Source organism: Alexandromys fortis, unplaced genomic scaffold, assembly GCF_014885135.2.
Source record: "Alexandromys fortis isolate MF-2015 unplaced genomic scaffold, M_Fortis_MF-2015_v1.1 scaffold_263, whole genome shotgun sequence".
NCBI lineage: Eukaryota > Metazoa > Chordata > Mammalia > Rodentia > Cricetidae > Alexandromys > Alexandromys fortis.
In genome coordinates, this window is record NW_026068165.1 from 959,151 (window position 1) to 979,607 (window position 20,457).

A 20,457-nucleotide genomic window follows, 5' to 3' on the forward strand; every position below is an offset into this window, starting at 1 on the left:
TTGTAGATCAGGCTGGCCTCGAACTCAGGAATAAGCCTGCCTCTGCCTCCTTAGTGCTGGTATTAAAGGTGTGTGCCACTACTTTTAAGTATTGTATTTCCAGAAACCCAGAAGACTCGGTACAGCTTCTGCTCTGGAAGGCTCTTCCTCTTTTCCCAAAGCTACAGAAAGGAAGAATTCCAGATCACAGCAGCTTTGAGACAGCACGGTACACAGCTGCCCATAATCGTGAGGCTAAAAAGCACTGGCTACTTTAGCAGAGAATCCAGTTTGGTTCCCAGCTCCCACACGACAGCTCCAAACCCTTTGTAACCTCAGTTCCACGAGCTCCAATAGGCACACATCAGCATACAGCAAAACATGTGTACACAAAGTGAAATAAATCTTTAAAAAACCACTGTCTATGTTTTTAAAAGGATTTGAAGAATCGTCTGTCGTGGAATTAAATACACTTGTTATTTCTCAAACAACTTTGTTTCTGTAGTCAGGACCTTATGCAAGCTAGCTCTACCACTGAGTTGTAGCCTTAGTTCAAAACTTGAAAAATTTGAGGGCGGCAGTCTCACCAAGTTGCCCATACTAGCCTTGAACTTGTGATCCTCCTGCCTCAGCTCCCCAAGCAGCTGAGACTATAGACCTATGTCACTGGACCCAGTCTGTGGTTTCTTAACTTCTATGTGTGTGCTATTTGTATGCATTCATGTGTTGGAGGTATGCTTGCATGTGTGTGTGTGTGTGGGTCAGAGGTCAACCTCAAGTCTTCCTCAAACTGTCCATATTTGCTTTTCATTTTATTACAGTGATGGTGTGTGTGTGTCTGTGTGTGTGCATGTGCATGCATGTCACCGTGTGCATGCGGAGGTCAGGTTGGAGAAACTGGTTTTCTCCTACCACGTGGGTCTAGGAATCAAGGTAGTCAGTCTGCCCACTGAGCCATTCTGCTGGCCTCTACTCTTGTCTTTTGGAGATAGGATCTTCCAATGTGTCCTTGGCTGGCCTTGCTATGTAGACCAGGCTGGCCTCTAACTCATTGATATCTGTCTGCCTCTGCCTCCGCCTCCGCCTCCGCCTCCGCCTCCGCCTCCGCCTCCGCCTCCGCCTCCGCCTCTGCCTCTGCCTCCTGTGTGCCGGCCCAAACTCAGGTTCTTGTGCTTGTACAGCCAGCTGTCTCCCCAGGAAACAGTTTTGAAACATCTTGCTGCATAGCCCAGGCTCGCCTTAAATAGTCCTCTGCCTCTGCTCCCAGAGTTCTGGAATTATAAGCACACGTTCCAGTACCCAGAAGCTTTCACTAGTGTGTGTGTGTGTGTGTGTGTGTGTGTGTGTGGTGTTGGGTACAAACCCAGGGCAAATGTTCTACCACTGAGTTACAGCCCCAGCCAGTCCTCAATGACGTACTTTGACAGTGGCGGGTACAGGCTATGCCCCTCTTGGAACATGGCTTTATTGGACCAAACGATGTGCCGTAGTTAGGTGGGTGTGGCGGCTCAGTCATCTGCCAGCCTTTGCCCCTGTTCCCTACCCACAGAACCCTCCAGCATTCTTGGTGGCAGTGCACGAGCCCTAACGGGTTAACATAAAAACTTCCCCAGCCCCCTCTCTAACTTGGAACAATTGCAACCCAGTTAGAGTCAGCAAGATGTAAAGGGAAGTTGGTTGGGAACTAGAACACTAAAGAAAGCAGTCAAAGCCTGGCAGGCAAGGGGGGCATGCTTTCGATCCCAGCCCTGAGGAGGCCAAGGCGAGAGACCTCTGTGAGTTCAAGGCCAGCCTGATAACAGTTCTAGTCAGCCAGGACCAAGTGAGAGACTCTCAAAGTACTTTACTGCTCTAGCAGAGGACCCAAGTTTGGTTCTCAGCACCCACCTGCTGGCTCACAACAGTCTAATCCAGTTCCAGGGATTTATCCAACACACTCTCCTGGCCTCCGGACACTGAGCACCAGACATGAACATGGTACATACATGGACATGCAGGCAAAATGCCCATACATGTCAACAGAAGCCTAAAAAATCATTTAAAAAACCACATGGAGCCGGACAGTGGTGACAAATTCCTTTAATCCTAACACGGGCAGGTGACCCTCTTGAATTCAAGGCCAGCCTGATCTACAGAGAGGGTTCCAAGACAGCCAGGGCCACGCAGAGACGGCCTGATCTACAGAGTGTCTGGAAAAACAACAAATAAAAACAAACAAATCAAAAACAACATATGGGTTGGAGGATTGGGTTGGCTGCTCTTTTTTTTAAGATTTATTTATTTATTATGTGTACAGTATTCTGTCTCCATGTATGCCTGCATGGCCAGAAGAGGGCGCTAGATCTCATTACAGATGGTTGTGAGCTATCATGTGGTGGCTGGGAATTGAACTCAGGGTCTCTGGAAGAGTAGTCAGTGCGCTTAACCTCTTAGCCATCTCTCCAGGCTGCACTGGCTGCTCTTGCCGAGAACTCAGGGTTCCATTCCCAGCACTCATAGCCACTCACAACTATCTGTTGATGTGGGAGTGATTTCTTATTAATAAAGAAACTGCCTAGGCCCATTTGATAGGCCAACCCTTAGGTAGGCGGAGTAGACAGAAGAGAATTCTGGGAGAAAGAAGGTTAGAGGAAGAGTCGCCATGATTCTCCCGCTCCAGACAGACGCAGGTTAAGATCCTCACTGGTAAGCCAACTCAAGGGCTACAAAGAATATTAGAAATGGGTTAGAACAATATGTAAGAGCTAGCCAATAAGAAACTGGACCTAGCCGGGCCAGGCAATGTTTGAAAGAATACAGTTTCCGTGTAATTATTTCTGGGTATAAACTAGCCATGCGGGCGGCCGGGTGCCGGGGACGCAGCCCTGCCGCTTCTATTTCAACAATCTGTAACTCCAGTCCCAGGGATCTGACACCCTCTTCTGAACACTGTGGACACCAGGCACACAGGTAGGGTATGGCAGTTGGCAGGGTAAGGCAGTCGGCAAGGATTTTTTTTTTCTTGAGACGGGGTGTCTTAGAATTCTACTGCTGTGAAGAGACACCATGCTCAGGACAACTCTTTTTTTTTTTTTTTTTTCTTTTTCGAGACAGGGTTTCTCTGTGGTTTTGGAGCCTGTCCTGGAACTAGCTCTTGTAGACCAGGCTGGTCTCAAACTCACAGAGATCCACCTGCCTCTGCCTCCCAAGTGCTGGGATTAAAGGCGTGCACCACCACTGCCCAGCTATCAGGCCAACTCTTCTAAGGAAAACATTTAATTGGTGGCTTATGGTTTCAGAGGTTACACCATTATCATCATGGAAGGACATGGTGGCATGCAGGCAGACATGGTGCTGGAGAAGGAGCTGAGAGTACAATCCCTATGATCTTTTCTTTTTTTTTTTTTTTTTGTTTTTGTTTTTCGAGACAGGGTTTCTCTGTGGCTTTGGTTCCTGTCCTGGAACTAGCTCTGTAGACCAGGCTGGCCCCGAACTCACAGACATCCACCTGCCTCTGCCTCCCGAGTGCTGGGACTAAAGGCGTGCGCCACCACTGCCTGGCTCGTCACACCGTGTCGTCAGGTGTGCTGATTGACATACCTGAGATTGATCCCTAGATCCACATAAAGATGGAAAAAGTTGTGATCTTGACACATAGCCCACACAAAATTTGGGGAGGGGTTGTTTTTTTGAAAGCCTCACTTTGTGGCCCTGGCTGGCCTGAAATCCACAGAGACCTGCCTGGGGAGTGGGGGGAGGTCTCTGAGGAGCTCCAGGCCAGTCAAGGCTATACCATGAGACTTTGTCTCCAAAACCCCATTTAATTAAAGTATCAATGAGTTGCCTGGAGCCCAGCAAGTCATTTCCCTTCTCTCACAGCATCTATTTCAAATCTTTACCCCTTCTGTAGTCATCTCCTCCCACTTCCTCCTCAGCCTGTCAATCACCTCCCCATCTCCAGGGTGAGAATGTAAACAGTGTAAGGCAAGGCTTCCAACCTTCAGGCCTCCTGAGTCTCTCCCTGCTGGCTCTAGCTGTAGTGGCAGATCTGCTCTTGACTGTCTACAAATATTTCAGGACTGTGTGTGGCCCAAGTGACCTGGTTCTGCTTGATGCTGGACAGTGACAGTGTGTGTACCTGTGCATGTATGTGCATGCATGTGTGTATTGTGTGCATGTGCATGTATGTGTGTGCATGTGCGTGCATGTGTGTGTGTGCATGTGTGCGCACTGTGAGCATGTATGTGTGTGTATATGCGTGGATGTACATGCATGTACACGAATGTGCATGTATGTGTGTGCGTGGTGGAAGAGGGCATAAAAGACCAAAGGAACAACCTGAGCAACCGAGAAGGTTATCTTTGAAGATCTGCAAGCTACTGGGCGCGGCTGGACAGAAACGCGGTCAGTACAGGAAATAAGTGTTTGAAGTCGAAACTGTGTTCCTTTCATGGGCTGTGCTGGCATGCTGGGCAAGAGCTCAGCCTGATATATACCCGCCCCCTAATCTGTATCAAAGCACATGGAAGCTGATAAAAGCTGGTCATCACAGGAGGCTAAGGCAGACGGACTGCCACAGTCTGAGTTCCAGGACAGCCTGGGATACAGACTAAGATCCTGTCTCTAAAAACCAAACACCCACGCTGTCTCACAACAAAACAAAAACAAAGTATGTGCAGACCGGGTTATGAATATGGAAGGATTTCAAACAGGGAGATGACATAAGAAGTACATTCCGAGGTTGGGGGGCAAACTGGCTCATCCGTCAAAGCCACCTGCCGCCAACTGCAATAACCTGGTGTGACCCCAGAGCTCACTCAGTAGGAAGAACCACATCTTCACAAGTTATCCTCTGCCCTTAGCACCCACCAACCTCCACAAAACAAAGAACTTTTTAAAAGTACATTTTGAAGCCTGGGTTTGGTGGCACATGCCTTTAACCCTATCAGTCAGGAAGCAGAGGCAGAGGCAAAGGCAGGAGGATCTCTGTGAGTTTAAGGCCAGTCTGGTCTATATAGTGAGTTCAGAACAGCCTGAACTATAAAAAGAGACCTTGTCTCAAAAAAAAAAAAAAGTACATTTTGAAATGATCACTGTTTATTAAAGCCTAGATTACCATTAGTTTGGTAGTTTGTTCTCTGTGCTTTCCAACAGGCTAAAAAACTACAAGAAGACCAGGTGGTGGTGGTGCATGCCTTTAATCCCAGAATTAAGGGGCAGAGGCAGGCGGATCTCTGTGAGTTCGAGGCCAGCCTGGTCTATAAGAGCTAGTTCCAGGACATGCTCCAAAGCTACAGAGAAACCCTGTGTCAAAAAATTAAAAACAAAAAACAAACAAACAAAGAAAAAAAAAAACCCTACAAGATTTCTAGGCCCAGCACAGACCTTAGAAGCAATCTGTGTTTGCACACAAAATTCCCAGGAGATTTTAAAGAACAGCTAGTTCTCTGACTTCTGCCTTAAAAAAGGAAACTGGCTTTATTTATATCTATATATTGCATCTCACACAGTTCTATAAAAATAACCCAGGAAGGGTTTCATAAACTACAGCTCATAGGACCGCTCCATTACCCTTCTTTTCATTGCGGGTCAGCTACTGGCTTAGCAGCTGCGACAAAACACCATGGCTGAATCAGGCTGGAAAGGAAAGGGTTTATTTTCTTATACCTCTGGGTGACTTCCTTATGGTGAGGGAAGTCAGGACAGGGACTCACGCAGGGCAGGATCCTGGAGGCAGGAGCTGATGCAGAAGCCATGGAGGGGGCTGCTTACTGGCTTGTTCTGCCTGCTTTCTCATAGCGCCCAGGACCTCTTCCCAGGGATGGCAGCACCCCCAGTGGGTTGGGACCTTCAACACCACTCACTAAGAAAATGCCCCTCAGACTTGTCAATCTTTTAGAAGCATTTTCTCAACTGAAGTTCCCATCTCTCAGGTGACTCTAGTCTGTGTCAGGTGACATCCGACCACCAAGGATAACTGACCCCTCGTCAGCTTGACACACAAACACATCACTATTAAAGCCATAACCTTTCCTTTCCTGTTCATGTCCAGGCTCACACATTAATATCAACCTCACAATATAAAACTTCCTTTTTCCTCCCCCCCCCCCCCGTATTGTTTTGTTTTGGTTTTTTTTTTTTTTTGATACCAGTTTCTCTGTGTAACAGCCCTACCTGTCCTGGAACTAGCTCTGTAGACCAGGCTGGTCTCGAACTCAGAGACCCACCTGCCTCTGACTCCTGAGTGCTGGGATTAAAGGCATGTGCCACCACTGCCCGGCAAAACATCCCAAAATTTATAAGTCCCATAGACTTTAAAAATTCAAACACTAGGGCTGGGAAGAAGACTCAGTGGTTAAGAGCACTGGATGATCTTCCAGAGGACCTGAGTTCAATTCCCAGCACCTACATGGCAGCTCACAACTATCTATAGCTCCAGTTCGAGGGGACCTGGCACCCTCACACAGACATATATGCAGGCAAAGCACCATTGTATATAAAATAAATAAATCTGGGGGCTGGAGAGATGGCTCAGAGGTTAAGAGTACTGGCTGCTTTTCCAGAGGTCCTGAGTTCAATTCCCAGCAACCGCATGGTGGCTCACAACCATCTAGAATGAGATCTGGTGCCCTCTTCTGGCCTGCAGGCATACATGCAGACAGAACACTGTATACATAATAAATAAATAAATAAATAAATAAATAAATAAATAAATAAATAAATAAATAAATCTTCACAAATTCACATATAAAAGCCCAAAGTTCGAATATTTAAAATGTTCAAAATCTAACTGTGGGCTCCTGTAAAATAAAAATTAAGGCCAGAGCCGGGCGGTGGTGGCGCACGCCTTTAGTCCCAGCACTCGGGAGGCAGAGGCAGGCGGATCTCTGTGAGTTCAAGACCAGCCTGGTCTACAAGAGCTAGTTCCAGGACAGGAACCAAAAAGCTACGGAGAAACCCTGTCTCGAAAAATCAAAAAAATAAAATAAAATAAAATAAAATAAGGCCAGCAGTGGAGACACACGCCTTTGATCCCAGCACTCGGAGGCAGAGGCAGGCGGATCTCTGAGTCTGAGGCCAGCTCTGGTCTACAGAGCCAGTTTCAAGACAGCCGGGGCTCCACAAAGTCCTCCCACCCCCACCCAAAGTTACTTTCTTACATCAAGAAGGAAGAAGCAGTTTACAGCACAATCTGAACAAAGCAAAACCAAATTCCAACAGTGTAAACAGTGTCCAGTGTCTGGAATTCATGCCCGATCCGCGCTCCTCCAAAGGGCTCGGGTCACTTCTCTGGCTCCGCCCTCTGCAGCACACATGGCCTGTCTGAACTGGCCTCAGGCTGGCTCCACTCCACTGCCGCTGTGTTCTTGGTGGTCATTCCTGGCACTGGCATCTCCAAACGTTGGGGTCCTCTCCTGCAACTGGGCTGCACTTTCACCAACAGGCTCTGCTGGGCTCTCTACAGGGACTCCAGGCCTGCAGCAGCGTCAAACCTCAGCGACTCTTGTGCGGTCCCTTTATGCCTTCAAAGCGGTATCAGTGGGTGACTCTTAACACTACCAAGTTCAGTGGCCGGCGTGAGGCTCAACCTTGGCTGCCTCTGGACCACAGATTCAGTGCGCTAACGCGGGGGAAACACTTCCCGGGAGAGTTTGACCCAATGAGTCACAGCTGACCCTTCAGCCCCAGCTGGCCAGACAGCAGAGGCCTCGCAGGGAAGGCCGGCTTCTTTGCTTCCCTCGGAAACTTCACAAGCCAGGCCTCCGGTTCTGCACTGCTCCTATGTTTGTGTCTTTCCCACAGACCTGTAGGGTCCGAGGAGACGATGAAGACCCCCACTTCAACAGTATGCGAGAGCAAAGAGCATTTAACATTACAGCACGCAGGGGACCCTGAGAGAAGCGCAGGCTCCTTTTAACATAGCTAGTGCTGTTCCGGGAACAGTGAGGTCATCACACCCCTAACTGGTTAAGTAAGCAGCAGTTACATTCTCTTATTTCTAATTGGCTGAGGTTTAGTCTTATCATTTTGGGATTTCAGTGGGGTTGCAGGAACTGTCTTTGAGACCTTGTGGGGAGGACTCAGGCCTATGATGTGTGTTTTTCCTTCACCCCAATGCGAGGCTGCAGTGGATAATTGGTTCTTGGCTGGGGGGGGGGGCACCTGTGTGTCCTCCTCAGAGAACCCAATCTGAAGTTCAGTTGTGAGACCCCTTCACAATGGGCTCTGAGCACTCAGCGCTTTTCCAGCCCAGATGCTATCACTGTCGGTGACGCTCTGACCCTGTATGTAGAGGCAGATACAGCTGCCCCTCCATGGGCTGTCGTCCCCGTCCCCCCCCTCCCCCCCCCCCCCCCCCCCCCCCCCCGTGGTCACCATCTTCTGGAGGCACTTTCTCAGTTGAGGCTGCCTTCTCTCGGATGATGCGTTTGTGGCTTTGTGGCAAGCTGACACAGAAATTAGCCAGCCCACTTATCTTGGCTAACAATTTTTTTTTTCTGTTGCTTTAGAAAGTAGGTGTTCCCCCCACCTAAGCTATTGTTCACCTAGTGTTTAAAAACCTAGTTGTATGGGGGACCCATTACCCAAGTTTCTGAAACGATACGGCCGCTGTGCAGTTACCAAAACGTCTTCCCTTTCAGGGCTATCAGTGTTGTAGAGCACTTGCCCGGAAGCTGTGGTTCCGCGTGTTGAGAGGTAGCTCACTCAAGGTCAAGCACACACCTCTGACCTTCTGGCACCCAGAAGGCGGAGACAGGTGGATCCCTGGGAGTCCAGACCAGCCAGTGAGGCCTTTTAAAAAGAAGCCGTGCTGGACGACCCACCTAGCTAGGAGTATAGGTTGGGCTGCGCGAGATCTCTCCCCAAAACAAAATGTCTTTCTTTGCGGGGTGATGGAGACTGAACCAGTGCGGACAAGCGCTCTGCCTCCAGCCTTCTGTACTGTTGCTTCATTGCTTCAAGGATAGCGTCTCTCTACATTACCCAGGCCGCAGTCCTCCGGTGCTTTGTCCTTCCTCCACCTCCAGACCCCTCCAGACCGGGCTCCCACATAGCCACCACCAAGGCTACTTCATTGATTTTTCTTTCTGGTTTAAGACAAGGTCTTCCCGTGTCTCAGGCTGGACTAAGACTACAGAGCTGACGCTAAATCTAAACTTTTAATTCTCTGAGTTCCACCTCTTGAATGCTAGGATTGTCGGTGTGTGCCACCATGCCCACTTTATCTAGTGCTGACCCTTAGGAACGCTAGGGAAACCCCAGTCCAAGAGAGCTGTTCTCCTTAGCTCCTACCTCCCCCGGATTCTACCACTGAGCTAAATTTCAAGCTCTCGATTTTTTTGTTTTTGTTTTTTTGAGACAGGGTTTCTCTGTGTAGCTTTGGAGCCTGTCCTGGAACTTGCTCTGTAGACCAGACTAACCTTGATCCCCCAGAGATGATCCACCTGCCTCTGCCTCCCTAGTGCTGAGATTAAAGGTGTGAGCCATCACTGCCTGGCTGGATTTTTAATATCCTTTGGAAGTGTGTATTAAATTATATTGAGACTAATATCAGAATAAAGTGGGCATGGTGATACATGGCTACAATCATGGTGAGGTTCTGGACTCTACTAAAAAACACTTTCAAGAATCAACCAGTGCGGGCTGGAGAGATGGCTCAGAGGTTAAGAGCATTGCCTGCTCTTCCAAAGGTCCTGAGTTCAATTCCCAGCAACCACATGGTGGCTCACAACCATCCGTAATGGGGTCTGGTGCCCTCTTCTGGCCTGCAGACATACACACAGACATAATATTGTATACATAATAAATAAATATTAAAAAAAGAATCAATCAGTGCAAATTATGAGCTAACGCGTCTACAAACATGACCTTTCTCTAAAGAGTCTTGTAACTACTTATGATTAATGCATTCCTTCTTCCTCTCCCATCTTTTTATACCAATTAACCCTTCAAAAATGTGATACAAGGGATGTTGGGCATGGGGGCACAGCTCAGGCCCTCCAGCACCCAGAGGCAGAGGCAGGAGTCTTAGGAGTTAAGGCAGGATCGGGTGACATGAGACTGTCTCAAACAAGAAGAGGCCAATAGTCATGCTGACGTTGGGAATTTTCTTTGCCGTGTTTGGAGCATGTACACTCCATTCTGCTTTTTTTTTAAATTTTATTTATTATGTATACAACATTCCTTCCAAGTATGCTTGTGTGCCAGAAGAGAGCACCAGATCTCATCACAGATGGTTGTGAGCCACCATGTGGTTGCTGGGAATTGAACTCAGGACCTCTGGAAAAGCAGTCAGTGCTCTTAACCACTGAGCCATCTCTCCAGCCCCCACTCCATTCTGTTTTACTGATTTAATATTGCGTGACTATGGGGCAAGAGAAACGGCTCTGTGGCTAGGAGCATTGGATTGCTTGGGGTGGTGGCCATGCCTTTAATTCCAGCACTTGGGAGGCAGAGGCAGATGAAACTCATGAGTTTGAGGCAAGCCTGCTCTACAAAGCGAAAAACACAGAAAAACCCTGTTTCGGGGGGGGGGGGGGATCAAAAGGGCACTTGATTAGGGTTCAATTCCCAATATCCACCCTGCAGGGTAGAACTTTCTGTTGCTTCAGTTCCAAGGGATCCAATGCGGTCTGGGACCTTCCTAGGCATCAGGCATGCAACGGTGCACACACATACATGCAGGCAAAACGACGTTCACTCTTAAAAATAAAGCCTTGGGCACACGGTGGCACAGGCCATTAATCCCAGCACTTGGGAGGGACATGTGGATCTCTGTGAGTCTCGAGATAGTCAGACCCTGCCTCAGTAAACAAACTTGAAAAATGTTACCGTGTCTAATCACGAGTTATTTCATGGGACCAGAGAGACCACTCCCTTTTCAGGTCCCAGTCTTAGATGCACAGCCTCCAGGGATATTGTTTCCTGTATCAAGTATTTCTCTCCTTTCTGTTTTCTGAGACAGGATCTCGTGTAGATCAGGCTGGCTTGAACCTCCACCTCCTGAGTGCTGGGACCCGGAGCTTTGTGCTTGGTAAGCAAACACTCTTATCAACTGAGCACCCATCCCCAGCACCCGTACAGACCTTTTTACTCTTCGGAGCTTTCTCCAGCTAGGGAGAGTGTATTTGTTTCTGGCCACAAAGTTGGCTCGAGCCTCATTATTCCTACGGTGTCGTTGGCAGTTTTCTATCGTGAGCTATTTCTGGTCCACTTGCTTTCACAGGCTCTACTATGGGGCACCCCGCCAGAGTATTTACTCATCTGACCCGGGACAGTGGTCCAGTTCCCTCTGCATCCAGACCTTTAGTAACCGCCAGGGAGAAAGGGCGAGCGCCCAGGCTGCAGAGCCCAGCGCGGCATTTTCAGGGCATCTGTGAGCACCGGGGAGGCCTCACCACTAGCGTCTGGGGCACATGACCCGGCTTAACTGCAAATCTTAACGTTTATTTCAGGAACCAGCTTCCTAAGAGCAAATGTAAAAATAAAAAAAAAAAAAATTCAAACTTTACAGCTTCAAGCCACACAATTCCGCGGGTTTGGTTCTTAGCAACCGCAGGGAGGAAGCGAAAGCAACCTCCGCCCCGCCCCACCCCCAGGCTTGCAGGCGTCCCCAGGCTTGCGGGCGTCCGTGGACCCCGCAGCCGAGAGGTCGTGGGTGGGGACCTTCAAACCCTTTCAGTTCCGGAACCCGCGCATACTGCGGAGCCTGAGTCACCAACTGCCACCGCGGGCCGGAAGTCACCGCCACCTCTCACCGCGGGAGAAAGGTTTCCTGTGAGCCAGGGAGCGCGCACGGACTACGACTCCCGGCATGCTCCGCAGTTAACCCTTCAGGGCCCAGAGCCGCCCTGCGTCTCGCCCCCGCCCCTTCCTAGCACCCGGCAAGGTAAGTTTTGCACGGTTGGGTGGGCCTTCTTTTCTCTAAGGTTTAGGAGTGTGAATAAGAGAAACAGGTGTGTTGTCTGCAGAAGGATTTCTTATTTTCCAAAAAAATAGGACAATTTTCAGTAAAAAGATTCTGACGCCCTTTTACAAAGGCAGACCCATTATCACTCCCCAGGGCCTAAGTGGAATGACCGGTCTCTCAGAAGGCTACCTAAATCTTCTTTCTCCAAAAATAGAATAGCCAGAGCCTGCTCCTAGTTCCCAAACACGACCCCTCCCCTTTGCCCCGACTTCCAGTAGGGTTTGTGACTGAGAGCCAAGCTCAGGTTTTTATTCTGCTCCTGCTTGGGGTGTGGGTATGGGAATACCCATGGACCAGTCGGGATCCTGTAATCTTTCGGATAGAGCATCTAGGCTCCTTGTCTCCCAGAGCCCTCCCTCCCTTCGTGTGTGTTCCTGTGTGTTCTCTCCAAGCTCCGCAGGCACCCTAGCCTTTTGTCTGATTTGAATAACAGTACCTTGTGAGAAACCGTTCTTTCTTGGGAGGTATATGTGGCAGATGTTAAACCTTGTCTACACCTGCGCCCCTAAGTCAGCACCAGGTGCAGAAGACGGGGCAAAGCCATGTTTCGGCTGCTGTGCATGGCTCCAGGTTGGGGGTAGCCTAGGGACCTACATGTTCTAATGATCATTAAACTATGGGAATGGGCAGAAGAGAGTGGAAACACACTCTCCTTTATTTAAAAATTTTCAGAATTTATTTAAAAATTTCCTACTAGGTTCCTATACTGGCCAGCTCCCCACTCCATCCCCAAGACCTCCAATGCTTGAGTCGTCTACAGTCTGAAGCTAATGCAGCGGTTTTTGTTGCATTTTTTTTTCTAGACAGGGTTTACTCTGTTTAACAGCCCGGGTTGTCCTGGAACTAGCTCTTGTAGACCAGGCTGGCCTCGAACTCACAGAGATCTGCCTGCCTCTGCCTCCTGAGCGCTGAGATTAAAGGCTCCCGTGACCACTGCCCCGGCTCTCCCCCTCTTCCCTTCACTCCCTTTTCAGTAGCACTGGCGAACGCCCTGTTCTCACCCTGGAGGTTAAATCTGAGAAGTCTCCTGTTTCTTCCCCCTACCCTTAAAGGAAACAATGTTCTTGTCTGCTTTGGGGGAGGAGTGGCAGAGGGAGGAAACTTTGGGACTGGAGTCCTGAGCTACAGGAGGCCAGAGGAGTGAAGGCAGACAGGCATAACTCTCCTGTCCCTCACCCTTGCCACCGCCAACTGGCTCCCTGCCCCGTCCCTGCCCCCGCCCCTTGACATCCCAGACTCCCTGCCTATTTAAACAGAGATGGGTGCCCCATCGGCACACTGTCCTTTGGCCACCTGACATCATGCCGCCCAAGAAGGATGTTCCTGTGAAGAAACCAGCAGGGCCCCCCATCTCTAAGCCTGCTGCCAAGTCTGCAGCAGGGACCCCTCCAGCCAAGACCAAGGCTGAGCCAGCTGCCCCCCAGGCCCCTGCAAAAACCCAGGAGCCTCCTGTCGATCTCTCCAAAGTCGTGGTGAGTCCCAGGAAAGTGTGGCTTGGAAAGGGAGGTTCAAGGATGCCATCCAGCCCAGGAAATCAGGGAATGGGTGGGAATATGAATGAGCACCGTAGGGAGATTGGGGGTTCCCAGGCCAGTTTCAAGGTGAAGGGAGAGAGGCTGTCTGCCCCGGGGTTGGCTGTTTAACTCAAAAGACCATGTCTCTGAACCTCAGGAGGGGAGACTAAAGAGGACAGGCTTGTTAGACAATCACAGCTGGGGGCAGGGGTAAATTTAGCCTTTGTTCAGCCCCCAGTTATGTGAGGGCTGTAGGACTCAGGGCAGTGGAGGGAGGGGAACAGGTGGCATGGGATTAGCCCTGTTCCCAGGAAACCCTCCCCCTTTAATTCCTCTTGGGATTCTCCCAAGGCCCGAGCCGGGGATGGGACCAAAGTGGCGGGGCTCTCAGCCTCATCCCTTTGGGCCCCTCCCCAGAAGTGGCTGCCAGTGGGGTGGGCGAGCCAGAGAGGATCTCTCCTCTCCTCACTTCTTTTTTACCCCCCCCCCCTACAGATCGAGTTTAACAAGGACCAGCTGGAGGGTGAGGAGAAGCCATTTCCTAAACCCCATTGTCTAGTCCCAAGCCCCTGGTCCGAGTCTCTGCTCTGCAGCGCTGACCTTGAAGCCTCCCACTCTTGTCCTGGTTTCCTCCCTTGTTCTGCCCAGTTGCAGCACACAGTGCCTTGCCCATCTCTAGCATAAGATGTCCAGACGAAACCTCCCTTCTGTCTGGAGATGATGGGGCCCCTCACCATCTCTCACCCTCTCCTCACACCTCAGAGTTCAAGGAGGCCTTTGAGCTGTTTGACCGAACAGGTGATGGCAAGATCCTGTACAGCCAATGTGGAGACCTGATGAGGGCCCTGGGCCAGAACCCTACCAACGCCGAGGTGCTCAAGGTCCTGGGGAACCCCAAGAGCGATGGTGAGAAGGACTCTGGAATATGCGGGTTCTCAGTTTTCCTCTTCTTCGAGATTGTATGGGTTCTGCCCTGGGACGCTAAGCTCCCTGTCTTTCTTCTCTCTCTCTCTCTCTCTCTCTCTCTCTCTCTCTTTCTCTCTCGTGTTTTTGAGACAGAGTCTCTCTGTGTAGCCCTGGCGGTCCTGGAACTCCCTCTGTAGACCAGGCTGGCCTTGAACTCACAGAGATCTGCCTGCCTCTGCCTCTTGAGTGCTGGAATTAAAGGCGTGCATCACCACTGCCCCCCTTTTTTTTGTTTTTCAAAACAGGGTTTCTCCTTCCCTTTCTTTTTTAACATGGAATGCTTCACGAATGTGCCTGCCATCCTTGCCCCGGGGCCGGGCTAAGCTCGGTACTGTTCCACTTTAAGTACCTGTGCTGCCGAAGCAAGCACCACAGAGCTCCATTTCCAGCCTGTAGCTTTCTTTCGTGCCCCCCTTCCCCAGGACAGGGTCTCTGTCCTAGCCAAGAGTGATTTTAAATTCTGATCCTTCACCTCCTGTCTACTTCTACCTACCAGAATGCTGGGATTACTCCAATTTATGTGGCGCTGGATTTGAATCCAGTGCCTTGTGGAAGACAGACAAGCCCTTTATCACTGAACCATAGCCCTGTTCTTTTACTCTTTGAGACAGGTTCTAAGTTACTCAGGGTGGCCTTGACCACACTGGCATCTGCTGCCCTTGAATCTACAGCTCTATCCCAGCAGCCCTAACAGCCCAGGTTGTCCTGGGACTAACTATATAGACCAGGCTGACCTCAAACTCACAGAGCGCTGCCTTCCTCTACCTCTGAATGCTGGGACGGCAGAAGGTGCGAGCCACCACCCACGGATTAGCAGTTTTCTCTTTGTCTTGAGTGTCCTGACACTTCACTGGTCCCCAGCGCTCCCTTTTTAATTTTTCTGCAGACATGAGGAATCACTAAATTGTTTGGCTGGCCTTGAATTCGCCTGGCCACTCTGCTCCCCACAGTGGCACTTTCCCCTGATGGGTAAGGATGCCAGGCTGGATCTCAGGACTTCAGAAGCTGTCGAGCACAGGGCAGGAAAACATCCTGAATGCTGAGGGGGATGACGCTACTATGACAGGATGGACGCAACTGGATCCTCACCTCAGTGACCTCTCTCTCACCTCTCTCTCATCTCCAGAGCTGAAGTCCCGACGCGTGGACTTTGAGACGTTCCTGCCTATGCTCCAAGCAGTGGCCAAGAACCGGGACCAAGGCACATATGAGGACTACCTGGAGGGGCTACGTGTGTTTGACAAAGAGGGCAATGGCAAAGTCATGGGAGCAGAGCTCAGACACGTTCTGACCACCCTGGGTGAGGCAGGGACCAGAACTGTGGGGTGGAGAAGGGGGTGGACCAGAAAGAGTCCGGTAAAGCCTGGAATGGGATTGCAGTCCTGCAGTCTTGGCCAGGGACTGGAAAGGCAGAATCGGAGGGAACTCGCTCATCCAGAGGCTATGTCCCGCAAACAAGCAGAGAAGTGGGGATGAGGTGGAAGCGCCCCCCCCTCTGTGCTGATTCCCTGCAAGTCTCAACCCTGAGGCTTGTTTCGTTGTCTGTCAAAGCTTCCACCAGTTCCAAGGCACTGTTGGCGTGGGCCATGTGGAAAGAAAAGGGCAGAGTGGGAGGAGGAGTGGCTTGAGCTCATGAGGCGCTCTGTTTGGGGTTAGGTGAGAAGATGACTGAGGAAGAGGTGGAGACTGTCCTAGCAGGCCACGAGGACAGCAACGGCTGTATCAACTATGAGGGTAAGGGGGCAGGAGCAGACCAGAGGATGAGGGGGGCACCCTCAATTTCCTAAAGTTCGATGGATTACCCTGAAGTCGGTTTCTGAAGTCCTCTCACCCCCTCTCGTGCAGCCTTCCTGAAGCACATCCTAAGCCTCTGAGCTCCCCAGAGTCCTCCCCGGCTAGTGTCGTCCTGAGGCTCCTAGACCAACCAGACAGAAGAGCAGGCAGTGCGTTTTCCCAGTCTGTGCAGCTCAAGCGCCAGGGCGGGACAACTTTCTTTTTCCCACACAGACCCAGCCGGGTCGGTACTTACCCCACCTCCCAGGCGGCTGGGAGCGCATTCCTGCCACTAGGCGGCACTTAGAGTTTTCAAATAAAAACATGGTTCTTGCTTTGGTCTCCGACTGTTTTCTTTTGAGAAAGGGGAAGGAGGGAAGTAGTCCCGTCTTCTGCCTAAGCCCAAATTCCCTGTTCTTTGTGCAGCTCGGGAGAAAAGCTTCCAAAGAATCCGCAACCCAGGCCTGGGGCGTTTCTGAGCGGAGGGTGGGGGCTTCTCACATCATTACTAATGTAGTGATGTCATCCGCATGAGCCCAGACTAGCATTCCTATTGGGTGAAACTGCAGGTGACGTCGTACGCCATGGGACGTACTAAAGCTAGGGCTGGGTCGGGACTCGGAGCCATTACTGCCGGAAAAGGTCCTGCAGAGCTGAGCAGCCAAGATGGTGGGCCTCGGGTATCGGGAGATTAGGGGATTTGGGGCAAGGAGGGAGCCATGGGTCGGGGGAGAGAAGCCAGTGGATGTGGACAAAGGCAAGCCCAGGTCTTGGAAGGTTGTACGTGGGGGTCGGAAGGTCTAGGGCTCTGCCTCAGGAAGCGAGCCCTCACCTTGAAATAGGAGTCGGGGTTCAGTTTGTAAGGCCGGGATAGAAGCTTGCGGGGTTGGACTTGAGGTGCTGACCAGTGCCTTCTTCTCCGAGCAGTGTGACTTCACCGAGGACCAGACCGCAGGTAGGCAGCCTCTGGCCCCCAACTGAGGTCACCCTTACCGAGGGGGACACCCTCCGCTGGCACCTACTCTCCGATCCCAGCTTGTCAGCTCTTCAGCATTCCCGGGAGATTGCCACATGGATTTCCTTCTCCTCTCTGGATCCTCCATTTTCTTTTCTCATTCTTTCTTCCTTCCCCCTCCACTCTAGATCTGAGCCCCAAGCACTGGGCGAGTTTTAGGTAGTGTGGGTATGTCAAACAACTTGTTTGGTTACTGCCTGTTGTGTGTCGGGTCTATTTATGGCTGTGTTCTGCCTCTTCTAATCTGCTACTTTTGCCTATCCCGTGATAACTCCCCCCCCCCCCTTAAGCTTGGATTGCGGATACTGTAGGAGCAGTGCCTTGGTAATTGTAAAGATGGGTTCTGGGGAGTTTGCTAAGGATGTGACTTAACTTTACCCCTGGAAGACCTCTGTAAGGGGAAGGGTGGGAAGTGGCCGGCTAGAATGACCCTAGACAGACTTCCTAGCCGCTGCTACTTCCTTATATGGACAGGACCTAGCGGGGCGGCAACAAATTCCTTGGGAGTAGTGGAGAGCCTGTCTGCTGCGGGCTCGGGTGTGTAAACAAACAGGTGGATACCTCCTTGTGCTAAGGGGAAGGTGGCTGTGTCTTTCTCCGGGACATTTGAGTTGGTAGAAATAGATCCATATGGGCAGCCTTGGGTGTACAGGACAGGGGATCTGGTTTCTCCAGCACGATTAAAGTTGAATTGGCAGCAGAGTTTTACAGTCTGGACTGGCCTCATTCCCAGGACTGTTGTTCATTTGAATCTTCAGAGTTCAAGGAGGCTTTCCAGCTGTTTGACCGAACAGGTGATGGCAAGATCCTGTACAGCCAATGTGGGGACGTGATGAGGGCCCTGGGCCAGAACCCTACCAACGCCGAGGTGCTCAAGGTCCTGGGGAACCCTAAGAGCGATGGTGAGCTTCTCAAGAACTTAGTGCGCCAGTGGGTTTATGGTTGTTCAGCTAAAAGCACCCCTGTATCTTCATAGGCTCAGCCAGCCAGTCCTGCAGACTCTCCCTTCTCTGCCACACCCGTTGGTTCACTTGTGTTCCAAGAACACGAGTGGTTCTCTTGGCTGACACTTGTACTTCCTACACGCAGAGATGAATGTGAAGGTGCTGGACTTCGAGCACTTCCTGCCCATGTTGCAGACTGTGGCCAAGAACAAGGACCAGGGAACTTATGAGGACTATGTCGAAGGCCTTCGTGTGTTCGACAAGGAAGGGAATGGTACTGTCATGGGTGCTGAAATCCGGCATGTCCTCGTCACACTGGGTAAGGCTCTGTGACCTTGCTCTGGAGCTGAGCTGCCACCCTGATACACCTCACCTGTCACCAAGCTCTAAAATGACCCTTCCTCTGCAGGAGAGAAGATGACAGAGGAGGAAGTGGAGATGCTGGTGGCGGGTCATGAGGACAGCAACGGTTGTATCAACTATGAAGGTGAGTGTCCAGCTGTCAACTGGAGCCTTTGAGGAGGAAGTGGTCTTAGGGCATGTTAAGGACGGCACCTGAGATGTTTTCTCCCTAGATTTGGTTCCAGAAAGGAACCAAGAGTTAAGGGGCAAGGTCCCGTCCAGCCTGGGAGGGGGCTGTTGGGTACACAATGGTGACAGAAGGGTGGGCTATGAGTGGGAAGCAAACAGAACGTCTGTTCCCTCACTGCTGACCCCTTCACCCATGTCACCCATGTCTGTGTCTTCACCATTAATGTCTCTTCCTTCCTGCAGCATTTGTGAGGCACATCCTGTCGGGGTGACGGGCCCATGGGGCGGGTACGGCTCCTCCCAGCCTCTCCTCTAGTGTCTCCCTGGTGTTTCCTTTCTTCCCAACTGTGCTCTCTAGCCCCCGCCCATAGTTACTACCAACTGACTTCCTCCTGGCATGATTCTGCATGGAGCTGGCTCTGGAGGGGAGGGTTCCTCAGTAAGGGAGGCAGCTTGGGGGTGTAGTACCTCCTTACTTCTCTCCGGTCTCTGAGGTTGGACTTACTTGGTGCTGGTGTCAGGAAATTCTCACCAGCTTCTCAAAAAGGCTTGCCTTATGGTGGGTCTTTGGCCCTGGAGCATGGAGAGTTGCAAAGGGGGGTAGGCTGCTTGCCCCGTTCTGCTGCTATAACAAAATGGTTCTCTCCGTCCCTCTGCTGGACAGCTTGGAGGTACCTAACCCAAAACTGTCCTCTCCTGCCAGTGGCTGACAGTAGCTCTAGGTGTAGTTGAGAACTCCTGCCTCTGCTGTGTTCTTGCTACTCAGCGTGGGGTGGGGGCTAACAGCTGCTGGGAGGGGAGCCAGGGACAGAGAGAACTGGTCACTCAAGGTGGCTCTTGGCAAACTAACCCCAGGGTTGGTTGCTGTGGCCATGTTCCTCATGCCACCTTCATGATCTGTGGTCTCCTGGCCCGTGGTGCACCCTCCTGAGCCCTGTCCTTGGCTTACTCCACCTCTCCCCCACAGAGCTTGTCCGGATGGTGCTGAACGGCTGAGGACATTTCCAGACCCCGAGCCTGTGCCTTGCCCAGTGTGGGATCTCCCTGTGGCCCCCTCCTAGGCTCCCTTGTCACAGCACCTTGCCATCTGGTCTCTTCTGGATGTCTGTCTTCACCAAATAAAATTCTCTCTTTGCCCTATTTGGTTCCATTTCCTTTCCTGGTCAGGGTGAGGGAGGAAAGGGTGAGGCGGTACTGACGTCTGTTCTGAGACAAAGCTCTGGGCTGAGGGTGGGTTTAGGGAAAACTGGACTAGGGCCTCATTAATGAAAGGCTCCCCTTTGGGGAATGAAGAAAGCCATAAATCCCTACAGCTAGCTGTGTGCTTGTGTGGGGATCCTTTTGCTCTATTCGGGGTCAAGTTACATTTCTTGGCCTTAGGGCTTCTTTGAAACAGGTCCCCACCCTCCTAGGTACTGACCGCCTTTGTGGGAAAGCCTGTGGGTATTCACTGGAGCTAAACCACCAGGACATATTAGCACAGCTACCGCCTGTCTTGTCCTGTCTGCAGGGCTGAGGGCCAGTGACGACAGTGGGAGGCGAGTGCCTGCCTCCTCCCTAATAAGGGAAGGAATGTAGCCACTGTCTAAAAGGATTTAGATCCATTCTTCCGAGAGCTATTTCAGGGCAGGTGAGCGTGGCTGCTGCAGTCCTAAATGCTGGGTTGCCTTTGGCCTTTTGTGGCAGGAGACTGACATCTGTGGGCCTGTGGTAAATGCCCAGTGAGGGGCTCCAGGAAGGCTGCCCCTCCCTAGCAACCACAGGTAAGAGAACACAGGCATTCAC

The 20,457-nt window shown here is 51.1% G+C and overlaps 2 protein-coding genes across 5 annotated transcripts; both read left to right on the forward strand.

Annotated features, from left to right (window-relative positions):
• Nucleotides 1–10,900: 10,900 nt before the first annotated feature.
• Nucleotides 10,901–16,516, forward strand: Myl6b (myosin light chain 6B). Its single transcript, XM_050128054.1, has 7 exons — nucleotides 10,901–11,848; nucleotides 13,186–13,401; nucleotides 13,939–13,966; nucleotides 14,206–14,349; nucleotides 15,536–15,709; nucleotides 16,066–16,143; nucleotides 16,255–16,516. The coding sequence occupies exons 2-7, from the start codon at nucleotides 13,231–13,233 to the stop codon at nucleotides 16,281–16,283; spliced, it is 624 nt and encodes a 207-aa protein (XP_049984011.1). The 5' UTR covers nucleotides 10,901–11,848; nucleotides 13,186–13,230; the 3' UTR covers nucleotides 16,284–16,516.
• A 317-nt stretch (nucleotides 16,517–16,833) lies between these two features.
• On the forward strand, nucleotides 16,834–19,812 carry Myl6 (myosin light chain 6). Of its 4 annotated transcripts, XM_050128056.1 has the most exons (7): nucleotides 16,834–16,851; nucleotides 17,110–17,137; nucleotides 17,956–18,099; nucleotides 18,287–18,460; nucleotides 18,551–18,628; nucleotides 18,916–18,960; nucleotides 19,640–19,812. In XM_050128056.1, exons 1-6 carry the CDS (start codon nucleotides 16,849–16,851, stop codon nucleotides 18,942–18,944), a joined length of 456 nt encoding a protein of 151 aa, XP_049984013.1. In that variant the 5' UTR covers nucleotides 16,834–16,848; the 3' UTR covers nucleotides 18,945–18,960; nucleotides 19,640–19,812. The 4 variants fall into 4 exon arrangements, with proteins under 4 accessions (XP_049984013.1, XP_049984014.1, XP_049984012.1 ...); XM_050128057.1 differs by lacking the exon at nucleotides 18,916–18,960; XM_050128055.1 differs by lacking the exons at nucleotides 18,916–18,960; nucleotides 19,640–19,812 and having other exon boundaries at nucleotides 18,551–18,901.
• The last annotated feature ends 645 nt before the right edge of the window (nucleotides 19,813–20,457 follow it).